Here is a 23,526-nt window from a genome sequence, read left to right as displayed (position 1 = left end):
AGTATTCCACTGAGGAAGACATGATTGAATGGGCTAAGAGGGAAAGCGAGAGAGAAGAGAAAGAAAGATTGGCAAGATTGAAACAGCAAGAGCAGGAAGACCTGGAACTGGCTATTGCACTGAGTAAATCTGAAATATCAGAAGCATGAAGTTTAGAATAAGATTTTTGTCTGAAATCAACTGTTTTGTCCTTTTCTCTGAATACCTAACCTATTGAAATGTTAATCAGAAAATTAACCTATACAAGAAACTACGGAAAGATTGAAATTCCTGGAAGTGGTGTGAATGTTTCTGCTAAATTTAATCCTTTTGGTTAAGTTGAACACTCAAGTTCTCTCAAGTTTTCAGGAGAACCAAGTACTTCTCCCAGCTGTAAACAAATCAGTTTAAAATGCAGTTAGTGAGGTGGTAGTTTGACTGCGATCTGCCAGCAGTTGGTAATTGAGCATAAAGTGAACACAGCGATTACTCTGCCGTGGCTGACTGTCGCCCATCAAGCGGTTAGTCATTTGTTACCTTTACCCCTCTAAAGAAACTTGAGTAATGCCAGAGCTGTGGAGTGATTCATTTTGTATGTATGCAATATAGATTCCTATTTCTTTTTCCTCCTCATGGAAGATTCTGCATTTGGATTTGAAACAACAAGCTTCACATCTGCGTCAAGTCTACGTCAGAAAGAGCGAGTCTGTCTGAAACCTTTCAATGCTTTTCTTGCATGGGCATAAGTTTTAAGCCAGACTTGTTGTTTTGTTTTGTCAAGCAAGTAAGCTGAAGATTCCTGTGCTTGCTGTTGGCCAGGATGACCGCCAAGGAGACCCCACTTCTATGTGAACCACTTTTGCCTGTGAAATACGCAGCTCGACTGGCGACTTCCTAAGATCAGTTTGAACTAGGACTGAGAATAGAAAGGAGAAACAGGTAGTCTGCTTTTTTTCTTTCTTTCTTTCTGTTCTTTCTTTTTTTTAACCCACAGTTTTCTTCTGTTTGTGTAATTTATTGTATGCCAACTGAAGAGTTGCACCTTAAACCCGAACGATTTCTTTATGGTCGCTGAGTTCAGAGTAGGATCGATAGAATGTTAATGAAAATTAAGTTATTGTTTGTTTGTGACAGAACTCTATTCTAGAAAAGGCAGTTTCATTAAATACTTTTTAAAACAGCAAAGTTTTGCCCTACCTAAGAAAAATGGATGGCAACAGCATAAACATCAAGAACTAAAAACTATGTTGTTTTCCTTGCACTTTTAACCTGTGGTATTCCTGTTGAGGAGATGGAAGCGTTTCAACACACAGCACTGAGGGGGAGGAGGGGAGGTCTCAGCCATGCTTCAGTATATTTAAGCTCTTCCCATTACCTCTCAGTGTTGCTGTTGTGTGATTTTATTATTTTTGTTGTTGAGGGTAGCTTTCAGTTCTTTTCAGGAAAAAAAATGGATAACCTGACTGGGATGTGTGGTTTTTTTGTTTCTGGGTTGGTTTTTTTTTTCCTTTTGCACTGGGAAATGAGCATTCAAACACCTGCTCAAAACAAACAAACAAGAAGAGTAACTTAACATCTTGCAAAGTATTAAATAGTCATAACTTATCTCTACATCTTTGTAAGGAGTGTACACTAATCTTGGCAATCATAGGCTGAACTGGATTACCTGGTTTCTTACCTTGTGTTCAAAATGTATCCTCAGTGGACCAACACGCTACCCTGTGTATATATTATATATATGTGCCTGCTTTCCTTTATGGGATGTCAACTTCTGAGTCACTGGATGTTACATTTCATGTTACTGACTCTGACTATAGTACTTTTACTCAGACTACCAATGAACCACTGCTGTGAGCTAAATGGCATTACTTTTATGAAGTTTTAACTATTTGTTGTTTGGGGCTTTTTTGTTTGTTTGTTTTTAAAACAACTTGTTCAGGGTGGGATTTAGCCTCTATTTATAGACATCTCTTTTGTTTAAAAGTTCTAACAATAGCCTGTAATTATGAATAAATAAAGTTTAAGTACATAAAGTGTGAACCATTTGCCTGGTTTTTGGTTTTTCTTTCCAAGAGGATGCTGTGACCTGCAGAGCAGCACATAAAAGAAATGCAGACAATATAGACAGTTATGAAAAGTTCTGACTGTAGCTGGATGGGAGTGGGTTAACTTTCAGTGAAAAAAGTTGCCTGGATCTTGAGGTTAGCTGCAGTGCACACTAATCCCAGCTGTCACCTCCTTCACTAGGAGTTGTGGCAGGTTCAGAGAAAAAAAACTCAGGCTGCTCTTGCCCAAAGCTTTTTGCCTGCATGAGGGTTGGAGAGTCCCAATGTTTAGATCCTTGTGATTTGTCTGAAGATGTAAGCATTCTCTACTGCTGTCAGCATACAGGGCTTAGACCTGCAGTTTGAGCCAGCATATACGATTCTTCTGACTGGCAGCATCTGGGTCAGGGTGATCCCAAGCACTGATATAGGCTGGGCAGGGACTGGCTTGAGAGCAGCCCTGAAGAAAAGGACTTGATGGTGCTGGTAGATGAGAAGCCCAGCATGAGCCATCAGTGTGCACTTGCAGCCCAAAAAGCCAACCATAGCCCCGGCTGCATCAAGAGAAGTGTGGCCAGCAGGTAGGAAGAGGTGAGTCTCCCCCTCTGCTACACTCTGATAAGACCCCACCTGGAGTACTGTGTCCAGTTCTGGAGCCCCTGTTACAGGAAAGAGGAGGTACTGGAATGTGTCCAGAGAAGGGCCACAAGGATGATCAGAGGGCTGGAGCTCCTCTCCTATGAGGACAGACTGAGGGAGTTGGGGCTGTTCAGTCTGGAGAAGAGAAGGCTCCAAGGAGACCTCATTGTGGACTTCCAGTATCGGAAGGGAGCCTACAGGAAAGCTGGGGAGGGACTTTTCAGGGTGTTGGAATGCTGGTATATGGGGAGTGATAGGACTAGGGGGAATGGAGCAGAACTAGAAATGGGTAGATTCAGGCTGGATATTAGGATGAAGTTCTTCACCACGAGGGTGGTGAGACACTGGAACAGGTTGCACAGGGAGGTGGTGGAAGCTTCATCCCTGGAGGTTTTTAAGGCCAGGCTGGATGTGGCTGTGAGTATCCTGCTCTAGTGTGCGATGTCCCTGCCCATGGCAGGGGTGTTTGAACTAGATGATCCTTGAGGTCCCTTCCAACCCTAACAAGGTTAGGATTCTATAATGTCTCATATGTCAAGGCATAGACTGCTTGCTCAGAGGTTTAGAAGGCACAACAATCATTCACATGTGGTTTTGATCCTTTTGTTACAGTAGTGCTAGATTCCAATGGGTTCATCTAAGTGGACCCAAACCTCTTTGCCTGTTTTCTTTCAATGAGACATCAGCTACATTAGGCCATGTAACATCTGCATTAATTCTGTGAGGTTCACACACGTTCTTGAGGTCTGACTGCCAGCTGGAATGTACAGGAATGTTGCCCTTCAGAAGCATCCTTTTTGTTTTGTTTTGTTTTAAATTATGAAGGGGAAGATGATGTTTGCCTCGTGCAATTACCAAATGTAAAACAATGTCAAATGAAAAGCACATAGCCAACAGAGTATGTTCTGGAAGTAGACATTAATTGTCACAAAATGAAGATATTTCTTGATGCAAGCTTGAGATGGAATGTTTTGGTAGGCAGAATGGTGCGCTAGTGTGTTACCGAACTCTTGAGCTCCCTGCAGAAGAGATTGCTTGTGTTGTCTTCCTTGCTCCCAGCAAGGTGCAGGTATTGAAATTTAAAGGCAAGAGAGGAGGAAGTGAAACCAATCTCTGAAGTGGTGGTGAAGGGGACAGGTATCAGCTGGGGAGAGACAGACTTTCCAAGCTTGTAGCACCTAAGCCTTAGTTCAACAACCAAACAGTCTTTGCATCTTTCTGCCCCAATGATATCTCTGCAATTTGTTGCACTTATTGAACTCTCATGCTTGTGTTCCCAGGGAGCTCTGAGGCTGAAATGGAGGAAGCTGCTGGCTGCACTTATTACAGAACTCTAACTCTTATCTGTGCAGGGAGGGAAGGCAGCAGCATCTTGGGGAATCCCTTATGTGGAGGGGGGAAAAGTAAAAATACTTTCCTCTCGTGCTTATAGACTCATAGATGAGTGTGAGAATGCCTTGGTTGAAGATTTTTGTGGGAAGCCTCACAGTAAACTTTGGCCTGTCTGTTATCCCAGAAAAGATGGAAAAGAACTTTTAATTTCTCAGGTGATAATCCATTGGGTGTAGGTCAGTAAAATCCTCAAAGTGAAATAATTTCCTGAAATCTCTTTAAAAACATGAAAAAACGCCAAACCCCAAACAAAACAAAAACCACACCGAAACAAAAAAACACCACCACCATAAATCATGAGGGATTGGAGGGAAGGGAGGCCATCCAGAGGGACCTTGACAAGCTGGAGAGGTGGGCACAAGCCAACCTCATGAAGTTCAATAAGAGCAAGTGCAGGGTCCTGCATCTGGGTCGAGGCAATCCCAGGCACAAATACAGGCTGGGCAGTGACTGGCTGGAAAGTAGCCCTGAGGAGAGAGACTTGGGGGTGCTGGTGGACAAAAAGCTCAACATGAGCTCTCAGTGTGCACTTGCAGCCCACAAAGCCAATCAGATCCTGGACTGCATCAGGAGAAGTGTGGCCAGCAGGTCGAGGGAGGTGATCCTCCCCCTCTACTCAGCCCTGGTGAGACCCCACCTGGAGTACTGCCTCCAGTTCTGGAGCCCCTATTACAAGAGGGATGTGGAGGTGCTGGAGCGTGTCCAGAGAAGGGCCACAAGGATGAGCAGAGGGCTGGAGCACCTCTCCTATGAGGACAGACTGAAGGAGTTGGGGCTGTACAGTCTGCAGAAGAGAAGGCTCCGAGGTGACCTAATTGTGGCCTTCCAGTATCTGAAGGGGGCCTACAGGAAGGCTGGGGAAGGACTTCTCAGGATCTCAGGTAGTGATAGGACTAGGGGAAATGGAATGAAGCTGGAGGTGGGGGGATTCAGGCTGGATGTGAGGAGGAGGTTTTTCACCATGAGAGTGGTGAAGCCCTGGAATGGGTTGTCCAGGGAGGTGGTCGAGGCCCCGTCCCTGGAGGTGTTTAAGCCCAGGCTGGATGAGGCTCTGGGCAGCCTGATCTAGTGTGGGGTGTCCCTGCCCATGGCAGGGGGGTTGGAACTAGATGATCCTTGTGGTCCCTTCCAACCCTGAATGATACTATGACAGTTGCATTGCCATTCCTTGTCCAGAATACTCAGGGATTTCTGTTGTGCTAAAATTGAGTGATCCAGAGCTGCTAGGACCTTAGATTTTTAAACTGAAAACAAAAAAAATAGAAACAAGTGGGCATTAGTTTTCAAGGCAGGTGAACTGGTAGCTAGCAGATAAAGGGGAAAATGCTGCATTGTTTGGATGTATATTCAAGAGGTCAGAATGTTGTTTCTGGTTATCTCTTGCTGATTTATTAAGTGATTTTTGGACAAACCTCTTCTTCATGGTAATCTGCTTCCTGTTTTCTAAAGGACAATGGGTCTGGTATTACATTAACCTCCCTGCTGGGCTTTGGAAAGGTGATTGTGCAGAGTAAAGCAATTTTATTTGACTTGTATCTTATAGGTAGGGGAGGTGTGAAAATGTGTTTTATCTGATTAGAATAGAATAGAATAAACCAGGTTGGAAGAGACCTTCAAGATCATCGTGTCCAACCTATATAGTATGAGCAGGTAGTTACACTCCAGGACTATACAAATAACTGGAAATAAGAATTTGACAGAAGTCCTGCAAGGAAAATATCTTGTTCAATGAAGATTTAGTTAACTTCACCCTGTATAATCAGTAATTTTGACTTCAGAGGTCTGTACCAGCTGGCATTGGTCAGCAAGGGATCCTTGGTGCACTGTCTGCAAACTGTCAGCTGTCTCAAGTTTGTATCAAGTCAATAACAGGATTCATCCTTCCTGATCGACACACTCATCTTCCTGTATGGACAGATTCAATATTTATTCTGTTGAGCTGTGTAGTATTCAACTTCTTATACTCAAAAAACCCAGAAAAAGTCATTAGAGGTGTTTTCCCCAGAATGCAGTGTCTCATGAAGTGTTCACATGAACAGGTGTGGGGCTCTTGGAATGAAAAAAACCCACCAAAAACTAATTTGAATAGAATTGAATAGACCAGACCAGGTTGGAAGAGACCTTCAAGATCATCATGTCCAACCTATCAACCAATCCAACCCACCTAAACAACTAAACCATGGCACCAAGCACCCTGTCAAGTCTCCTCCTGAACACCTCCAATGATGGTGACTCCATCACCTCCCCGGGCAGCCCATTCCAATGGGCAATCACTCTCTCTGTGTAGAACTTCTTTGGAAAGGCTCAAATTTGGAAAGGCTCAAGGGATTTTTAGATAAAACCCCTCTGGTACCCTTAAAACAAAACCAACCAAGCCAAATCTGTTAATACCTCTTCGTTCTTAAATGCTTTTCTTTAGTCTTTGAGTTCTAAACAGTTCTGGAGAGTTTGGAGTATGAATCCCATTTTAGGCCCACATCCAGTAGTAACTTTTAATCAATAAATAACTCAGGGTTCAAGGCAGCGACCCAGAATCTTGAAAATCACATGTAAAAGTGCTAGTTGCATGGTAAGGGTTGTAGATTTAAATTCTCTCTCTCTCCTTAATATGCTATCACTTTATCTTAAAATACTTAGGTTTTAGCATCAGATACTAGAAAGCACAACTGTTCTGTTCATGAACCTACAGTAATGTGCTCAGGAGAATAATTTAAGCGGTACTAAAGCTAATGATGCAAATTTGTCCCTCTGGTTTAGCTTTCTCAACTTAGTCTCTGCAACACAGAATTCCTAAAAGTCATAAAAGCAAGTTAGGGTATATTCTGGGGTGGTGTCCTAGTTTAGATTGGGACAGATTGCTCCTAAAGGGCCAAAAGAGTAATAATGCTCACACAAATGGATTGGAGAGTCATGGAAAGGTTAACTGGACAAGCAATTCATAGACTACAAAAACTACAAAGCATAGTGGTGAGCATAGCAAAGCACATCAAGTTCAAAGAAATCCCCAGTCTAATCTTAACACACAAGTTCCTTTACACCAGATCAAAAAACCCCAGCACTCCCATTGTCCCCACCTGAGGTTCACCAAAAGCCTCAGGGCTCTTTCTTCAACCCTCACCATGGCTAGACTGGTTTCATACTGGCCAGGCCTGAACTGTCCCTCCCTTTTTACCCTAAACAGGCCAAGATTGCACAGGAATAAAAGGAATTACTCAGGCCAAAGAGGCCTGGGATACTCCTCCATTATTACCAGATATGGGAGAGTCTCTATCCCACGGGAGCAGAGAGGGAAGAAAGAGAGAGACAATAACTTTGAAGCCTAAATGCCCACAGGTGGTTAGTAATAAAAATATTCTTTAGGTTAAATGTCACAGGCTGTTGAAAACAGTCACACCCGAAGAGCGGAGAAAGATGGGAAGTCCCTCTCTGTTCCGAAAGCTGTGAGCTGGAACGTGCGAGCTTCACAATCCAAAGAACTAAACCCAACAGATATTTTGTGCTGAAAAAATGTGGCTTCACAGCTGCCAGCGTAGCTGTTGGAGGGGTGCTTGTCACCTCTCCTTCCAACGTCCCACATCATTCTCAAGTGTTTGATTTTGCCTGCTGCTGGCCTAAAGGATCATGCAATGTTTTCTGCTCCTCTCTGGGAGCAGCTGCTCGCCGCGCACCGGAGCGTGCGGCAGGCCCGCCGCCTACCTCCCCTTCTGCGCATCACGAACCACATTGTTGGTGCTCAGCTAATCATCTTTTAACCTTTTTTTTACCCCCATACACCCACTGTTCTCATTAACGCGCCCATTGTTTCTTGATGTCAGCCAAGGTCTTCTGTTTGCCCTGCTGCTCCCTCTGCCCTGTGTATGCCTTTGCCTTCTCTCCCCCTGTTAACTTCCTTCGACAGCCTCGTTTGTTAATCTCTTCTGAAGTGTTATTATCCCTGCATCATTGGTATGATTGTAACATAGGGAATGGCCAAATAGCTTTTTTTTTTCTCCTTTGTTTTGCATACCTATTTACTATTTCAATTGGTTTAGCATTTAAACTCTGGGTGTTAAGTGATTTGTTTGTAAACTGAGAAACCTGAAGAGTAAACACCCTTGGGTGTTGTTGCTCCTGTACAGTTAATTACCTGACCACTGTGTTTTGGGGCAGCGAACGCCACCCAGGCAAACACTTTCTCAGATGGAGGTTAGTAACACAGTACATTAGAGGTTGGAAGGGACCTCCAGAGAGCATCAAGTCTAACTCCCCTGCCAGAGCAGGATCACCCAAGGGTATTCCACTCAGGAATGCATCCAGGTACGTGTTGAAAGTCTCCAGAGAAGGAGACTCCACAACCTCTCTGGGCAGCCTGCTTCGGGTTCTGTCACCCTCGCTGTAAAGAAGTTTCTCCTCATGCTGAGGTGAAACCTTCCATGTTCAAGTTTGCACCTGTTGTTCCTTCTTACTGTGCACCACCGAAAAGAGCTTGGCCCCCTCCACTTGGCACCCACCCTTAGATAAGATCTCATCAATTTTTGTAAATATCTGAGTCTTCTCAAGACTAAAGAGCTCCGGGGGTCTCAGGAAAGCACAAACGAATAGGATTGATACTCAGTCAAGTTTCAAATTGTTTCCTTCTCCCAAGAGGAATTCATTCCAGCACCACTGCTAAGGCCACGCTTTCCCCTCACCTGGGCCGGGCCCGCCCAGGCTCACCGCAGGCCTCCCTCCCCTCACGTAACAACTCTCCCCAGCAAAGGCCTCTTGGGCTGCACCAGTGAACTGTCCGGCTCAGTCCAAAGGCCCAAGCGCTGCCTTACCATCATCACCCAACCCCCCGCTCTGCCCCGGGCTTCCCCTGCCCCGCTGCCTCCCCTCCGGCACGAAGGCAGCAGACCCCCTTCCCCACCCGCCGCGGGCTCCAGCGGCCTCCCGGGGCGGGCGCAGAGCCGGAGGAGGGGCGGGAACCGCCGCAGCCGCTCACCTGCGGAGGCGGCTCCTGCGCCCGGGGCCGGCCCTGCCCGAACATGCGCCGAGGCTCGCCGCTGCTTCACACCATGCGAGGTGACTGCGGATGCAGCCCGCGCCGGGGAACAGTAGCGTTGCCAGCTCTCGGCCCCGGCCTCCCCTCTCACGGCTTCTGGAGCGCTTCGCGACGCCTTCATGGACTCCCGCGCGGCCAGCAGCGGGAGCGGCGACGCCCGGTACGGGGCTGAGGCGCGGCGGGGCGGGAGGGTTGCGGCTGTCACTTCGGGCCTGGAGTAGTAGTGGGGTCTCTCCCGTCACAAGCAACGCTTGCAGGGGCCGGATGGGACTTCCCTTGGGAGCATCCCTTCTTTCCCCGGGGCTGTGGGACCGCTCCGTTCCGGCCGGTGCGGCGGGCACATCTGTCCCGGTGCCGGCCGAAGCCATGGGGCTGGTCGCAAGAGGCGCCAAGTGCCCCGGTGGAGGGGGTTGAGGGCAGTTTGTATCCCGGACAACAGCCTGCCTTGGTTCGAAGCCTGTAAATCGAGTTCGTTACCTTTTAGCTGGCAGTGGCGAGTCGGTGCCTCTGTAGTTTCAGCCTGCCTGGTCGCTGTGGGTTTGGGGAGCGCCAGGCAAGTGCTGCCCAGGTGCAGCCCAAAGCGGGACCGAGCCGCCCGTGGATCCTCTTCTGCCCCCAGACTGCACACATGTGGTCTGGGGACAGAGGACTCTGGGTTCGTGCTCCCGGGGTCCCACCTGCGCGCAGCAGCTGCGGGGGCGGCAGCCGCCGGTTTGCACTTTTCAGGGCTTTTTTTTTTTTATTTTGACTCTTAGACAAAATCATTAAGCTTAAGCAAATTACGTACCTGTGCGGCAGCCTTTCAACAGGCACATGCAAATTAACTGGTTTTCCAAGTGGTGTGTTTTAAGAGAGGTGCCGTGTCTCTGAAGTGCGGGGACGCTCAGGTCCTCCTCCTGGGGCTCCTGTTTGCACAGCTCGCGACACGCCTTGACCGCCTAACGCTGACCCTCAACGGCTGTAACTCGATGCCTTTTGCTCGCCCTTCTGGACAAGCTGCAGGTGGTTAACTTCCCTTTCTCCTTTCCACGTGTGCAGTCCCGCTGCCCATAAAATACATAAACTTCCATTGTGTGCGTGTGAGGCAGTTGTTTTTCCAGAGGCTGAATCAGTGTGCAAATACCGTTCTTCCCTGGTGATGATGGCATGTTAACACTGAGACGTGGCTGTGTGAAAGGCCTCTTTGTGGATTCCCGACCTGACATCAGGCTTTTGAAATTATCTGCTTGGTAGTCCACGCAGGAGTAGAAGCTTCTGAAGGTGCAGGTGTTTGAGAGGTCAGCAAACCGTTTTCTACTTAGAAGAGTGGTAAAGGACCCCGTTGTGGCTCTTTGTGATGTGTAGGAAGCAGTGTTTTGCACTGGTCTTTGCCAACGTGCTTTTCCTGTGTCTCTTCTCACAGGTAATTAGTGATAGAACAAGAGGGAACAGCCTCAAGCTGCGACTGGGTAGGATTAGACTGGGCATTAGGAAGAATTTTTGTTACAGCAAGAGTGGTCAGGCATTGGAATGTGCTGCCCAGGGAGGTGGTGGAGTCCCCAAGCCTGGATGTGTTTAAAGGTGGTTTGCATGTGGTGCTTGGGGATCTGGTTTAGGGGTGAACCATGTAGAGTTCTGGGTTGGACTTGGTGATCCTGAGGGTCTTTTCCAGTCTGAATGTTTCTGTGGTTTTGTGAAAGTTGACAGCAGTAAGCATCAGCCAAAGATGTTAACTGGCCTGGAGAATCCATAATGGAAAATGTTCCCTGAACTTTAGATTGTATAAGACACACAACAGCGCTCAACTTTAAGTGGAAGCTATATTAACGTTAGAGTTATGACAGAGCAGAGTGGAGGGAGGTGGTTTAGTAGCACTTAAACCAGCAAAGTCCTGTAGGATTAAATAAAACACTCAGTAGTAGACCTGATAATGATCCAGAATTGCACCTGTATTAGTATCTGAAGTAGCTTTATTCAGCTTTGATGGCCTGTCCTCTCTTGAAAGCCCTTTAATGGGCCAGCAGCTTTTTTTTTCAGTCTGGAGAAGAGAAGTCTCTGAGGAGACTTTATTGTGGCCTTCCAGTATCTGAAGGGGGCCTACAAGAAAGCTGGGGAGGGACTTTTTAGGGTGTCAGGGAGTGACAGGACTAGGGGGAATGGAACAAAACTAGAAGTGGGTAGATTCAGATTGGATATTAGGAAGAAGTCCTTCCCCATGAGGGTGGTGAGACACTGGCACAGGTTGCCCAGGGAGGTGGTAGAAGCCTCATCCCTGGAGGTTTTTAATGCCAGGCTGGATGTGGGTCTGAGCAGCCTGCTGTAGTGCGAGGCATCCCTGCCCATGGAACTGGGTGATCCTTGAGGTCCCTTCCAACCCTAATAACTCTACTTTTCTGTATGTTTTGAATAATGATTTTAAACCACGTCATGAAATGACTTCCAGGTCTTGTGTTTGTACTGGCAGTAGCAGCGGCAGCAAGGAAAGGCTGATCAATGGCAGTCGCATTGTGCTTCTGGTGGTTTTGGATGTGCAGAGAAACGATTGCAAAAACGTTCAGAAGCAAGCAGGAAGGAGTTTGCTGAATTCTGCTGGATTGTGCAGGTTGTGTTGCTGAAACTGCTGGAGAGCTTAGCTAAGTGCTGGATCCTCATCAGCTTTCTGCAGCTCCATCTGCTGGAGCCAGCTGCCACATTTCCAGTGCCCCACCAGGATGAGAAGTGCTTCAGGTGTTCGGTTACTGTACTACAAAATGCTAAAAGCATGTACCTCAGGAATTTTTTGTTGTCTTGTGTTTGTTTTAGAAAAAAACCTGCCTGGGGAGGTGGTGGAGTCACCATCATTGGTGGTGTTCAGGAGGAGACTTGATAGGGTGTTTGGTTGCATGGTTTAGTTGATTAGGTGGTGTTGGATGATAGGTTGGATGCGATGATCTCAAAGGTCTCTTTCAACCTGGTCTGTTCTATTCTATTCTATAATACTGCTATTCCCCTTACTCTAGTGTGCATCTTACTTAAAAGGCTTTTTAAAATCTCTAGTTGGGCTCCTGGACAACGTTTCTGCGTGGCTGAGCTTGTGGTTTCTTAGGTTTCAGATGTATTTGGGGAATAGATTGACATTATTAGCTCATAGTCAGAGGACAATCAAGGGTGTTAGGGGTTGGAAGGGACTTCGGGAGATCTTCCAGTCCAACCTCCCTGCCAGAGCAGAACCATAGAATCTAGCACAGGTCACACAGGAACACTTCCAGATGGGTCTTGAAACTCTCCAGAGGAAGAGACTCCACAAGCTCTCTGGGCAGCCTGTTCCAGTGCTCTGTGACCCTCACAGTATGATACTCTAATGATACTATCAGTAGTTGGAACTGAAAAGTAAATGTCAGATAGTTGTTTTGGTTTTTTTTTCAGTAGGAGTGATAAAAAATGACCTCCCAGTCTGCAGGTTTTCAGCTTTTGTCTTCACATCAGTAGTAAAACTTTGATTCATCTATTGTGGAAAAACAATTTCACAGGATCATAGAACGCTAGAGGTTGGAACGGGTCCAGCCCCGCTGCCAAAGCAGGATCACCCAGGGTAGCCCACACAGGGATGCACCCAGATGGGTCTTGAAAGTCTCCAAAGGAGACTCCACAACCCCCATGGGCAGCCTGCTCCTGTGCTCTGTCACCCTCCCCCTAAAGAAGTTTCTCCTCATATTGAGGTGAAATCTTCTATGTTCAATTTTGTGTCCCTTGTCTTATTACTGCACACCACCCAAAAGAGATTGCTTGAAGAGAGCCTGAATGTCGGGGTGGTCTTCCATGTGTTCTTGATTTAACGGCTTGAACCACAAATGCAGCTGAAATAGAATACAGTACTGCACTTGCAGGTAATTTTATCTTCCTTTGCTTTGTTGTCCTGTGCTGATGAAATCTTCTCTCACTACCTCTGCACAAAAGTTTCTTATTTGGGAAATAACGCTATGCCAGAAACATCCTGAACTCCTCTGATGCAGAGTTGAAAATCAGCCTGGCTTTGTTTGTTTGGGTTTTATTGTGGGTTGTTGTGTTGGTTTTGTTTGGTTGGTGGGTGGCTTTTTTTCTTGATTGTGGTTTTAGTTTTCTTTTTTCTCCTCAGGTAGCTTGCTTAGTTGCTTTTGCACTCTGAAATGGGGGGGATAGTAATTGTCTGCTTCTTGAAGCCAGTCTGCATTACAATGTGGCTTTAGAAATACGGAGTGCCAAGAAAACTTCCTACTTGTACTATTTCCCTGTTTTGAGTAATGATTTTGCAATGGTTTTAAACTGGAGCAGGGTAGATTTGGACTGGACATTAGGAAGAAGCTCTTTACTACGAGGCTGGTGGAACACTGGAACAGGTTGCCCAGGAAGGTGGTGGAGGCCCCAGCCCTCGAGATATACAAGGTCAGACTTGATTGAGGTTTGAGCAGCCTGATCTAGTTGGGGATGTCCCTGCTTCCTGGGTAGGACTGGATGACCTTTAAAGGTCCCTTCCAACCCAGTACATTCTGTGATTTTTGTGATTGGTTCAATAGGCAAACCTAAGGGAGTTAAAAGGCGTATTGAAGTGCTGTGCTGGAGTTTTTATTTAATTGGAGAGAAGGTGGCATTGTTATTGGTCAAGGTGCTGTGAAGTATGCTGTGCAGATGACTTCTGAAATATGAAGTCACTTTGTTGGAAGCTGTCAGGGAAGCATAATCTGAAATGTCATGTAAAGCAGCGATTAAAGGCAAAGCAACAATGCCCCGTTTGTTCAGGTATTTTGGGTCAGTCCTGGGGTTTATTTGATTTATTTTATTCTTTATGAAAACCCAGAATAGTGTTTGACAATGGATTTATCCAGCAGAGTGTGGTGTCTGCTGGATACAGCACTGGCTGGACGAACAGGCCCAAAGAGTGGCGCTCAATGGAGTTAAATCCAGCTGGCAGCTGAGCACAAGTGGTGTTCCTCAGGGTTTAGTGTTGGGACCACTTCTGTTTAACATCTTTGATGACCTTGATGAAGACACAGAGTGTGTCAGTAGTAAATGTGCAGATGACACCAAGTTAGGTGGCAGAGTTGATCTTCACCAGGGTAGGGAGGCTCTACAGAGGGACTTGGATCCATGGTAAACATTAACAGGATGAGCTTCAATGAGGCCAAATGCTAGGTCCTGCACTTGGGTCACAACAACCCCAAGCAATGCTACAGGCTTGGGGCAGTGTGGCTGGAAAGCTGCCTGGCAGAAAGGGACCTGGGGGTTCTAATGGACAAGCAGCTGAATAGGAGCCAGCAGTGTGCCCAGGTAGCCAAGAACGCCAAAGGCATCCTGGCTGGGATTAGAAATGCTGTGTCCAGCAGGAGCAGGGAGGTGATTGTCCCCTTGTACTCAGCTCTGGGGAGGCCACACCTTGAGCATTGTGTCCAATTCTGTGCACCTCAATACAGGAGAGATGTGGAGGTGCTGGAGGCAGTGCAGAGGAGGGCAAGGAAGCTGGGAAAGGGCCTGGAGAATAAATCTTGTGAAGAGAGACTGAAGGAGCTGGGGATGGTTAGTTTGAAGGAGAGACCTCCTTGCTGTCTACAACTACCTGAAAGGACCTTGTGGAGAGGCTGGTGCTGGTCTCTTCTCACAAGTGATTAGTGGTAGAACAAGAGGGAACAGCTTCAAGTTGTGACTGGGTAGGTTTAGACTGGACAGTAGGAAGAATTTTTTTCCCAGCAAGAGTGGTCAGGCATTGGAATGTGCTGCCCACAGAGGTGGTGATTTAAAGGTGGTTTGGATGTGGTGCTTGGGGCTATGGTTTAGGGGTGAACCTTGTAGAGTAGGGTTCTGGGTTGGACTTGGTGATCCTGAGGGTCTTTTCCAACCTGAATGTTTCTGTGATTCTGTGAAACAAAGGCATATTTAGTTCATTTTATGTTGCAATAAAGTACATTACTATTTACTTTTTAATTGCTGCAGTCCTGTAAAGTTGTGTACTGCTGGATGAATGTGTTTTAATTCTGACTCTGTGAGAGCTAAATTTTTCTTTGTACATTCCAATAGGTTAGTGCAGGTCCAGGATCCTGGGGTTGATAGTTTGTAGCTTGCCAGACTATATTGTCTGTGCATGATTTGGGCTTTTTTGTTGTTTGTTGTTTTTTTTTTTCCTTACTATTTGATGTAGCCAGTCCTACTAGCTGGGAATAGTAGCCCACCGTGGTGCATTCATCCCTCTCCAAGCATTCATGGCAGTACAACACGGAAAGGGAACTGCAGAAATACCACCAATGCTTTTTATTTATCCAGGCCAACCTATTCTAATGAATTTATTGCATTGTTTGCCTAACTGTGAACATAATGCAACCTAGATCCTGCTTGATACAAGTTAAACAGCACTGGAACCAAGGGCAGAGCACAAGTCTACTGATTCCCTGGACTTTGTTCTGCTCACTTGTCTGCTCTGCCACATCCCTGTGTTTTGTGAGCCTTTGCTGAAAGAGGAAGGCTGAGACCCTGAGCACCTTTTAACGAAAGACCTCTGACACTGCTGACCCATCAATAACTTGTCCCATGGATGACAAGTTCTCCATGGGTGGGACAGCAGTGTGCCCTTGTGGCCAAGAAGGCCAATGGGGTCCTGGGATACATTAAGAAGTGTGTGTCCAGTGGATCGAGAGAGGTTCTCCTCCTCCTCTAGTCTGCCCTAGTGAAGCCCCACCTGGAGTATTGCATCCAGCTCTGGGCTCCCCAGTTCAAGAGGGACAGGGATCTGCTGGAGAGAGTCCAATGGAGAGCTACAAGGATGATGAAGGGACTGGAGCACTGCCTGATGAGGAAGGGCTAAGAGGCCTGGGAGCTGTTCAGTCTGGAGAGAAGACTGAGAGGGGATCTAATAAATATTTATAAATATGAGGGTAGGTTTCAGGAAGGAAGGGACAGCCTCTGTGCATTTGTGCTTTGTGATAGGCCAAGGGGCAATAGGTGTGAACTGCAACACAGGAAGTTCCACCTCACCATGGGGAAGAACTTCTTTCTTGTGAGAGTCCCAGAGTACTGCTACAGGCGCCCCAGAGAGGTTGTGGAGACTTTGAAGCCCTGTGTGGATGCATTCCTGTGCAACATGTGCTAGATTCTATGGTCCTGCTCTGGCAGGGGGGTTGGACTCTGGAGGTCCCTTCCTGTGATCCTGTGTTTGAGAGCTGAGTTAACATCTAAAATAAACTGTGTTGTGCTCCATGTACAACTTGAAATACTAAGATCTTCTGAATTCCAGAACTGCATCACTGTTGTGCCTCTATAGGGAGCGTTTGGAGAACAGAAACACTGAAACTTCTCGAGTCGCTTTGTTGTTAGCAGCAATGGCTTGTCTGCATCGCAGAGGAGTCTTAGGCACAGACCAGAAACCTGTTCAGGAACACCAAAAAACCAAACCAAAACAAGCACCAGTTGAAGAAAAAGAAAAAAGAGAAAAAAAAGTGTTAGTGGCTTGGCACAAAACCAGGAAAGGTCATGATAGCGTTCATTTCCTTGCATCAACTTACTTGCTTTTGAATTGTGAAGAAGTTCCTGTATTGTCTGAAAACTGAAGAGTCACAAATTATTGTGAGAACTGCTTACTGGTTCTCCTTTTCATGCTAATGAGAGAGAGAGATTTCTGATCTGCTGTGCGTGACCGTTTGGGGCTGTGCCTTTAAGAAAGGGACAGTGCTGGGACACTCTGGCTGAATGTTTTGTAAACAAAGACAGGTCTAAACGAATTTCATTGGTAGATTGGTAGAACTCAGCTTTAAGTTTTAGCGCAGTTGGAATTTTTCTCAGTTCCTTTCCTTCTCCCTTTCCAGCTTGCCTGCTGCTGGGCACCTAGCCAGAGCAACCTTGGATAAGATAAGCACTAATCCTGCATTATTTGCATGAGGCCTACTAAAACCTTTCTCCCTTAATAACTGCCTTTTCTCTCTCTAACCTTTTTGGGATAAAAGGGAGGTAGGGGGAGAGAGGGAGGTATGGGGGGGGAACCCTCCTCTGTCCGGAGGAGGGAATTTTGTTCCTATTTTTTTTCTTTGCTGTATATTTCTACATAGAAGTTACATAAACCAAACCAGGTTGGAAGAGACCTTCAAGATCATCGTGTCCAACCCATCAACCAATCCAACACCACCTAAACAACTAACCCATGGCACCAAGCACCCCATCAAGTCTCCTCCTGAACACCTCCAATGATGGCGACTCCACCACCTCCCCAGGCAGCCCATTCCAATGGGCAATCACTCTCTCTGTATAGAACTTCTTCCTAACATCCAACCTAAACCTCCCCTGGTGGAGCCTGAGACTGTGTCCTCTTGTTCTGGTACTGGCTGCCTGGGAGAAGAGACCAACATCCACCTGTCTACAACCTCCCTTCAGGTAGTTGTAGAGGGCAATGAGGTCACCCCTGAGTCTCCTCTTCTCCAGGCTAAGCAACCCCAGCTCCCTCAGCCTCTCCTCATAGTGCTTGTGTTCCAAACCCCTCACCAGCTTTGTTTGTTGGTGTCGTCAGCAAATTTACTGATGATCGACTCAATGCCCTCATCCAGAGCATAAAGAGCACGGGGCCCAGCACTGATCCCTGGGGCACACCACTGGTGACTGGCCGCCAGCTGGATGTGGCACCATTCACCACCACTCTCTGGGCTCGGCCCTCCAGCCAGTTCCTAACCCATCGCAGTGTGCTCCCGTCCAAGCCAGGGGCTGACAGCTTGGCCAGGAGTTTGCTATAGGGGACAGTGTCAAAGGCCTTGCTGAGGTCCAGGCCTCCCCACATCCACCAGGCAGTCACCTGGTCCTAGAAGGAGATCAGGTTGATCAGGCAGGACCTGCCCTTCCTAAATCCATGCTGGCTAGGCCTGATCCCTTGGCCATCCTGTAAGTGCTGTGTGATTGCACTCAAGATGACCTGTGTATATATATATATATATATGTATATATATTGTAAATACTATATATATTGTGTGTATATACAACCTGCATTTTCACATTGCTTGTAAATATAGCATCCCTTTTGCTCCTCCGACTGAATTAGCTGTGGGGTTTTTTCCCCCCTTGTGGGGGAGGGAATGCTAGGCCTTCTCTCTCAACCCACTACACTGTGGTTCTGAGAAAAGCATTCTTCCCAATTGAGGTGCTTGTTGTTTTCTTTGTGTAGACCTTTTGTCAGGCTCAGGCCGTTTGTGTTGCTGAGAGCAGTTGTCTGTTCAGAAAAACAGGAGTCATCAATCCAGGAGTGACCTGTCAAACCTGAAAAGGCTAAGGAGAGTAACCCCAGGTGCATCCTGCTTTCTGGTAAGGGCTGTATGGTTATCCTGCCTTGGGCACGAATTTCTGTGTCAGTGGTGCTATTTCTGGTAACATGGAATGAGGGGGGCACCTGGGTGTCAGCCACATGGTGGCCTGCATATCAGCAAGCCAGTCTGGGTTCCTGTGGTGGAGGTGTCTGTAGATGTTTCTTTGTTCAGAGCTGAAATGCAGACCCTTGAAATGTGTTTTGGGATGCTCTTCATATCTGTGAATGGTTGAAGTGTTTCTGCTGTTGAAGCTTTCATAGCCCAAGTGGCACAGTGTTTATAAGGAGCAATATGACTTACTACTCCTTCCTCTTTGGAAGAAATGGAGCCACTTTGAGCACCTAAGTCTAATTTCTCTTTGGTTCCATTTCATAGTCTGTAAAGAGGTACTTTAAGAATTTATTAATTTGTTTTTTCTGACTATGTGGTTGGAGGTAGTTACATGCTAGGAAGAAGTTTTCACCATGAGAGTAGTGAGACACTGGAACAGGTTGCCCAGGGAGGTGGTGGAAGCCTCACCCCTGGTGGTTAAGGCCAGGCTGGATGTGGCCCTGAGCAAGGTGATCTACTGTGGGGAGTCCCTGCCCATGGTAGTGGCCTTGGAACTAGAGGTCCCTTCCAACCCTGACAACTCTATGATTCTAAGTAACCCTCTATAATCTCTTCATAAAGACAGAGAGGTTGTATAATTGTTTTAAGTAAAAACCTGCCAGCTCAAAACTTGAAGAACTTGGCAGAAACAGCCTGAGCCTTCACCATACAGAACTTTAAAGACACTTTGGAGAAGTGCAGAGTCAGTTAGAAACTGTATAAAAAGCTGGTGAAGATGAGGTGTAATCTTTTCAGAGCAGCTCATGATACTGCCATGGAAGCATTCTGGTTTATTTTAAGTTGTCACTAGTAATTATTCCCAACTGGGGGGAGAAAAAACCCCAGCCAGACACATCTTTTATCTCCTGCTGTGGCCCAGGTACATCGTGTTGTTACAGTCATGTAATTGAGTCATTAACAGGGCAGCCTGTGAATCTCTTGCAATAATTCTTATACCAAATGCAGCAGAGGCTTTTCCTGTGCAGGTTGTCATAAAACCAGTGAAAGATAGCATCAGGGATATTAATGTCTTGAGAGTACCTTCCAGGCATTATCCTTCACTTGTTTATCATTTTTGGCTCTTCCTTCGGCAGCTGATGTCTTAATTATTGGTACTGCTTTGTGTAATCTCACGAACAAGGCCACATGTAGGAGGAAAGAGAGGTGTAATTCTTAACATTAAATGCTCTTGGAGGAGCTAACTTATTTAAGTAGATCATAGCTGATCAGCTTCCACAGCCCAGCTGTTGTGATGAGCAAGATGACTGCTTCTGCTGAGTGTAACTGCTCTTGTGACGGGAGCAGTACTGCCGATGTGCCAGCAAAGCAGTGTGGGAGCATATAGGCTATTTTATTTGGGACAAGATCAGCTCAATGAGCTCACTCCACTGATCAAAATATTTAACCAACTTCATTTTGCATGACATTAAAGAGAGGCTTTTACAAAGAACATGCAAAGCCTTGCTACTCCCTGAAGTTACAGGAACCAACAGAAAACAGTGGTTTGGCTGGTGGATGTGAGCTTGTTTTTCCTTGCTGGGCAGAAGTACTGTCTTGTCTCTCACCTCTCTCTCATGTTTCCAGAAGTGAGTGTCTCTGTTCTGCCTGCCAGCCAACCTTGTTTGACTCTGTTCTGGCTCACTGGTGCTACAGTTTGAAGGGGGAACTTTAGCCTAGTCCCTGACTACAAAGAGTGAAAGTAAAATAAATTACCATCAGATTTAAAAGAAAAATAGTTATATGGTCTATATAATTCATTGACTTGCTAATGGGATATAGAGCAGAGGCATAAACACTTCTCTCGTTTCTTTTTGTCACTTCTGCTTGCAACTTTCTGCTCTCTCTTTCCGGTGGCCTTGCAGGGGATCTCTGTTTTGACTACTGTGTGAGGTAATGGGAAGGAGGAAGGGAGTGGGGGAGCAGGTGAACAGTCCCCCTGGAGCCATCCACTGGGGGTCTGAGGAGTTTCTGTGTTGTTTATAAATTGTAAATTTATATAAAAAATTACACACACACACACATATATATATATAAAAAATTACACACACACACATATATATGTTTGCTTGTCAATAGAGCTTCATTTGCTTCCCTCCCAAATTGGGCTGGTCTGGCAATTTTATTTCTGGGGGTAGATTCTCCAAATTAGTTGGGGGGTAATTTAAACACACTACAACAACTCTGTCATTCCACATCTGTAAGGATGGGGATGCTTGACCTGTGCCTGGCGTGTACTGAAGGAAGGACAGCTGATGCTGCCACTAACTGCAGACAGATCCATAGATCCAAGATACACTGGCAGCGGCCAGCACCTCCTGCATTAGTAGTATCACAGTACATTAGAGGTTGGAAGGGACCTCCAGAGATCATCAGGTCCAACTTCCCTGCCAAAGCAGGATCACCCAGGGAATTCCACTCAGAAATGCATCCAGGTATGTGTTGAAAGTCTCCAGAGAAGGATACTACTTCACAACCTTTCTGGGCAGCCTGGGCACCCTCACTGTAAAGAAGTTTCTCCTCCTGTTGAGGTGAAACCTTTGATGTTCAAGCTTGTATCCATTGTTCCTTGGCTTATTCCTGTGCACCACTAAAAAGAGCTTGGCCTCCTCCACTTGACACCCACCCCTCAGGTCACATCAGATCCCCTCTCAGTCTCCTCAAGACTAAACAGCCCCAGGGCTCTCAGTCTGTCTTCACAGGGGAGATGTTCACATCCCCTAATCATCCTCGTGGCTTTCCCTTGGGCTCTCTCCATCAGGTCTCTGTCTCTTGAACTGGGGTGCCAAAAACTGCACACAGTTTTGCAGGTGTGGTCTCAGCAGGGCAGAGTAGAGGGGGAGAGGAACCTCTCTACACCTGCTGGCCACAAATTTTCCTGATGCACCCCAGGATCCTATTGGCTCTCTTGGCCGCAAGGGCACATTGTTGTCCCATGGCACGTTGTGTCCAGAGATATATGAACTTCACGTTTCACGGACTGGCTTCCACCTTACTGATTTGTTGTACGCTGCAAGCGAACTGGCCGGGCTCGGAACTCTCCTCCTGTCATCCGTAAAGACCAATCAGAGGGGAGGCATCGCAGGCAGGCAGGCACTTCCCTGCCCTGTGCTCGCAGTGAGTGCCGCTCCGAGCGGGGCTAGTAGCACCGGGTGCTGCTGCTGGATGTTCGTGCCCAGGGTGCTGAGTGGGCACACAAATGACTATGTCAGAAAACACGAGAGGTGTGGCAGAGAGGTAAGTAGCAGTGCACAGCGTTTTGCGTTGGCCTCAGAGGCAGTTCTGATCTTGCTGTTGAAAGCAGGAGAGAATCTGCAGCCCACTGAAGCATGACTAATCAGTTTGCTCATGTGCTTAGCACTCTCCAGTTTAAAGTATTTCTGCCCTATTGTTAACGGCAACAAACGATGATTTGTAGCATTTATATAGGGTGCAGATTGTGTTCAGATCTTAAGCCCTTTAATTGGGACCTGCATCAAAGGTCAGCTTTCCTTGGAGCGTGAGGGAAGCGTGCAACTTGTATTTTGGCTGCTGCTGCTGGGGGGTGTTAATAATTCCTACTCCAGAAAAGATGCCAGGTAATGAATATGTCTTACTTGTGCTTTGAGCTTCAACAGTGTATTTTTGCTTGCCATCTTTCTGTTGCAAAGGAGTATTTGGAAAAGGTTGGTTTGTATGGAATGGGGTAACTCTCCTGCATGACAAGAAACAAACAAACCAGCAAAAATGATGGCAGTCTGAACATTTTAAAGCAGCTGAGAATGTGTTTCCTGTAGTGCCAAATGTGCTGGTTGGTTCAGGGACACAGATTTTTGAAAAGGCAGGTTAAGAGTTACAATCCATGTCCACAGTAATTGGCAAAGTTGTAATTACTACAGAAAGCAAGGCTCAGAATAGTTGGGCAGGCAGGGTGCTGCATGTTGTGTGAAACAGATGCCAAGACTTGGTTAAACAGCATTTACAAAGCACTCGGAGAGTCTCTTGAGTCCAGAAGGGTTTGCAGTGTGTGTGAAGTGTGATGACAACAACCACTATGAAGAGTCAGAAGATGTTTCTCTCATTTATAATCCTGTTTTTACATACATAATTATGTTCTTCTCCCCCCCCCCCCCCCGCCCTTTGCAGTAATTTTTTTCTTCACACCCAAATAACTGCTGCAGTCAGTGGTTATTGATGATGTTATCTGTTCTGTGCTCCTCTGTCCTTTCCTTAAGAGATACTGGGACTTTGCTTTCTGCTGTTCCTTCCAGCCAGCTGTGTGCCGTGCCATTATTTTAAGGAAGGAACATAGTTTCTGAATCACAAGACAGATGACATCAGTTAAAGCTGTTTGGAGTTAGGAGTATGATGAGGATTTGCTTGTATTTTGTTGGGGGAACTTTTCTTGTACAGACTGGAGTACAACATGTTGGTGTAGTAGAGCTCTCTCATCTTTAGATGCAGGTGTTTCAACTGCCCAAACCTTGGCCAGGTGGCCTTAATTTTGTTAGTGCAAGGCCTTCCTGGTTTTCCTGTGGATTTTTTTTAATTTTTGGGTTTTTTCCTTTGTCCAGCAGTTCTGGTGATGAAATTGGGCCAAACTTACTCAGCTGCTCTGTGTTACCCTGTTGCCAGTAATCCAAAGACCAGCTGAGAACCCTTGTGATGGGTCAGGCTGACATCTGAATCTTGTGAAGGGGTAAAGTGCAGCCAGAGTAAGCCACTGAGAATCTTCAGACTTTGAGATGCTGCACTTCTGAGGGACAGTGATGTTCCTAGGAGCATGCACAATGTGAAATTTTATCCCACCTGTAAGTCTGTAGTGATCTGCAGTGGATGTTCCAGCAGCAGTCGATATCCTAACCTAATGCAGTTCAACACTGTCTCATCTTTAAAGTGACAGCATGATCAGAATGTCACTAGCCTGCAGGCTCTGTCAGCCTTAAAGTCAGATGTGTGTTGTTGTCACCCAGTGCTTCTGTGTTCATGATGCCTGAGCTCATCAAATTGCAACACTCCCCCATGATAACTTCAGCATGGCCAGGCTCTTATTTACACTAAGTGCAGTTTGTCTTACTGTCAGAAAGTACAGAACTTGATTTGCTTTCCACATGTCACA

The 23,526-nt window shown here is 46.4% G+C and overlaps 2 protein-coding genes across 7 annotated transcripts in view; both read left to right on the top strand.

Moving 5' to 3' along the window:
• The window catches only part of EPS15 (epidermal growth factor receptor pathway substrate 15), a 96,312-nt gene extending 94,293 nt beyond the window's left edge, over nt 1-2,019 (top strand). For 2 of the 3 annotated variants that reach the window (XM_068140578.1, XM_068140579.1), the window contains exon 25: nt 3-2,019. In XM_068140578.1, coding sequence (XP_067996679.1) covers nt 3-149 — 147 coding nt within the window. In that variant the 3' untranslated portion in view covers nt 150-2,019. The remainder of the gene's footprint in view (nt 1-2) is intronic. The other variant, XM_068140580.1, reaches the window with a different exon arrangement.
• Nucleotides 2,020-9,073: 7,054 nt separating this feature from the next.
• Nucleotides 9,074-23,526, top strand: part of TTC39A (tetratricopeptide repeat domain 39A) — a 66,112-nt gene continuing 51,659 nt past the window's right edge. For 3 of the 4 annotated variants that reach the window (XM_068140586.1, XM_068140588.1, XM_068140584.1), the window contains exon 1: nt 9,074-9,238. In XM_068140586.1, the coding sequence (XP_067996687.1) occupies nt 9,198-9,238 (41 nt within the window). In that variant the 5' untranslated portion in view covers nt 9,074-9,197. Of the gene's footprint in view, nt 9,239-18,274; nt 18,340-23,526 lie in introns of those variants that run through there. The other variant, XM_068140585.1, reaches the window with a different exon arrangement.

This window comes from Melanerpes formicivorus, unplaced genomic scaffold, assembly GCF_026170545.1.
Source record: "Melanerpes formicivorus ecotype bairdi unplaced genomic scaffold, bMelFor1.0.p_v2 SCAF_7, whole genome shotgun sequence".
In the NCBI taxonomy this organism is placed as follows: domain Eukaryota; kingdom Metazoa; phylum Chordata; class Aves; order Piciformes; family Picidae; genus Melanerpes; species Melanerpes formicivorus.
This window is presented reverse-complemented; position numbering and strand designations above follow the sequence as displayed.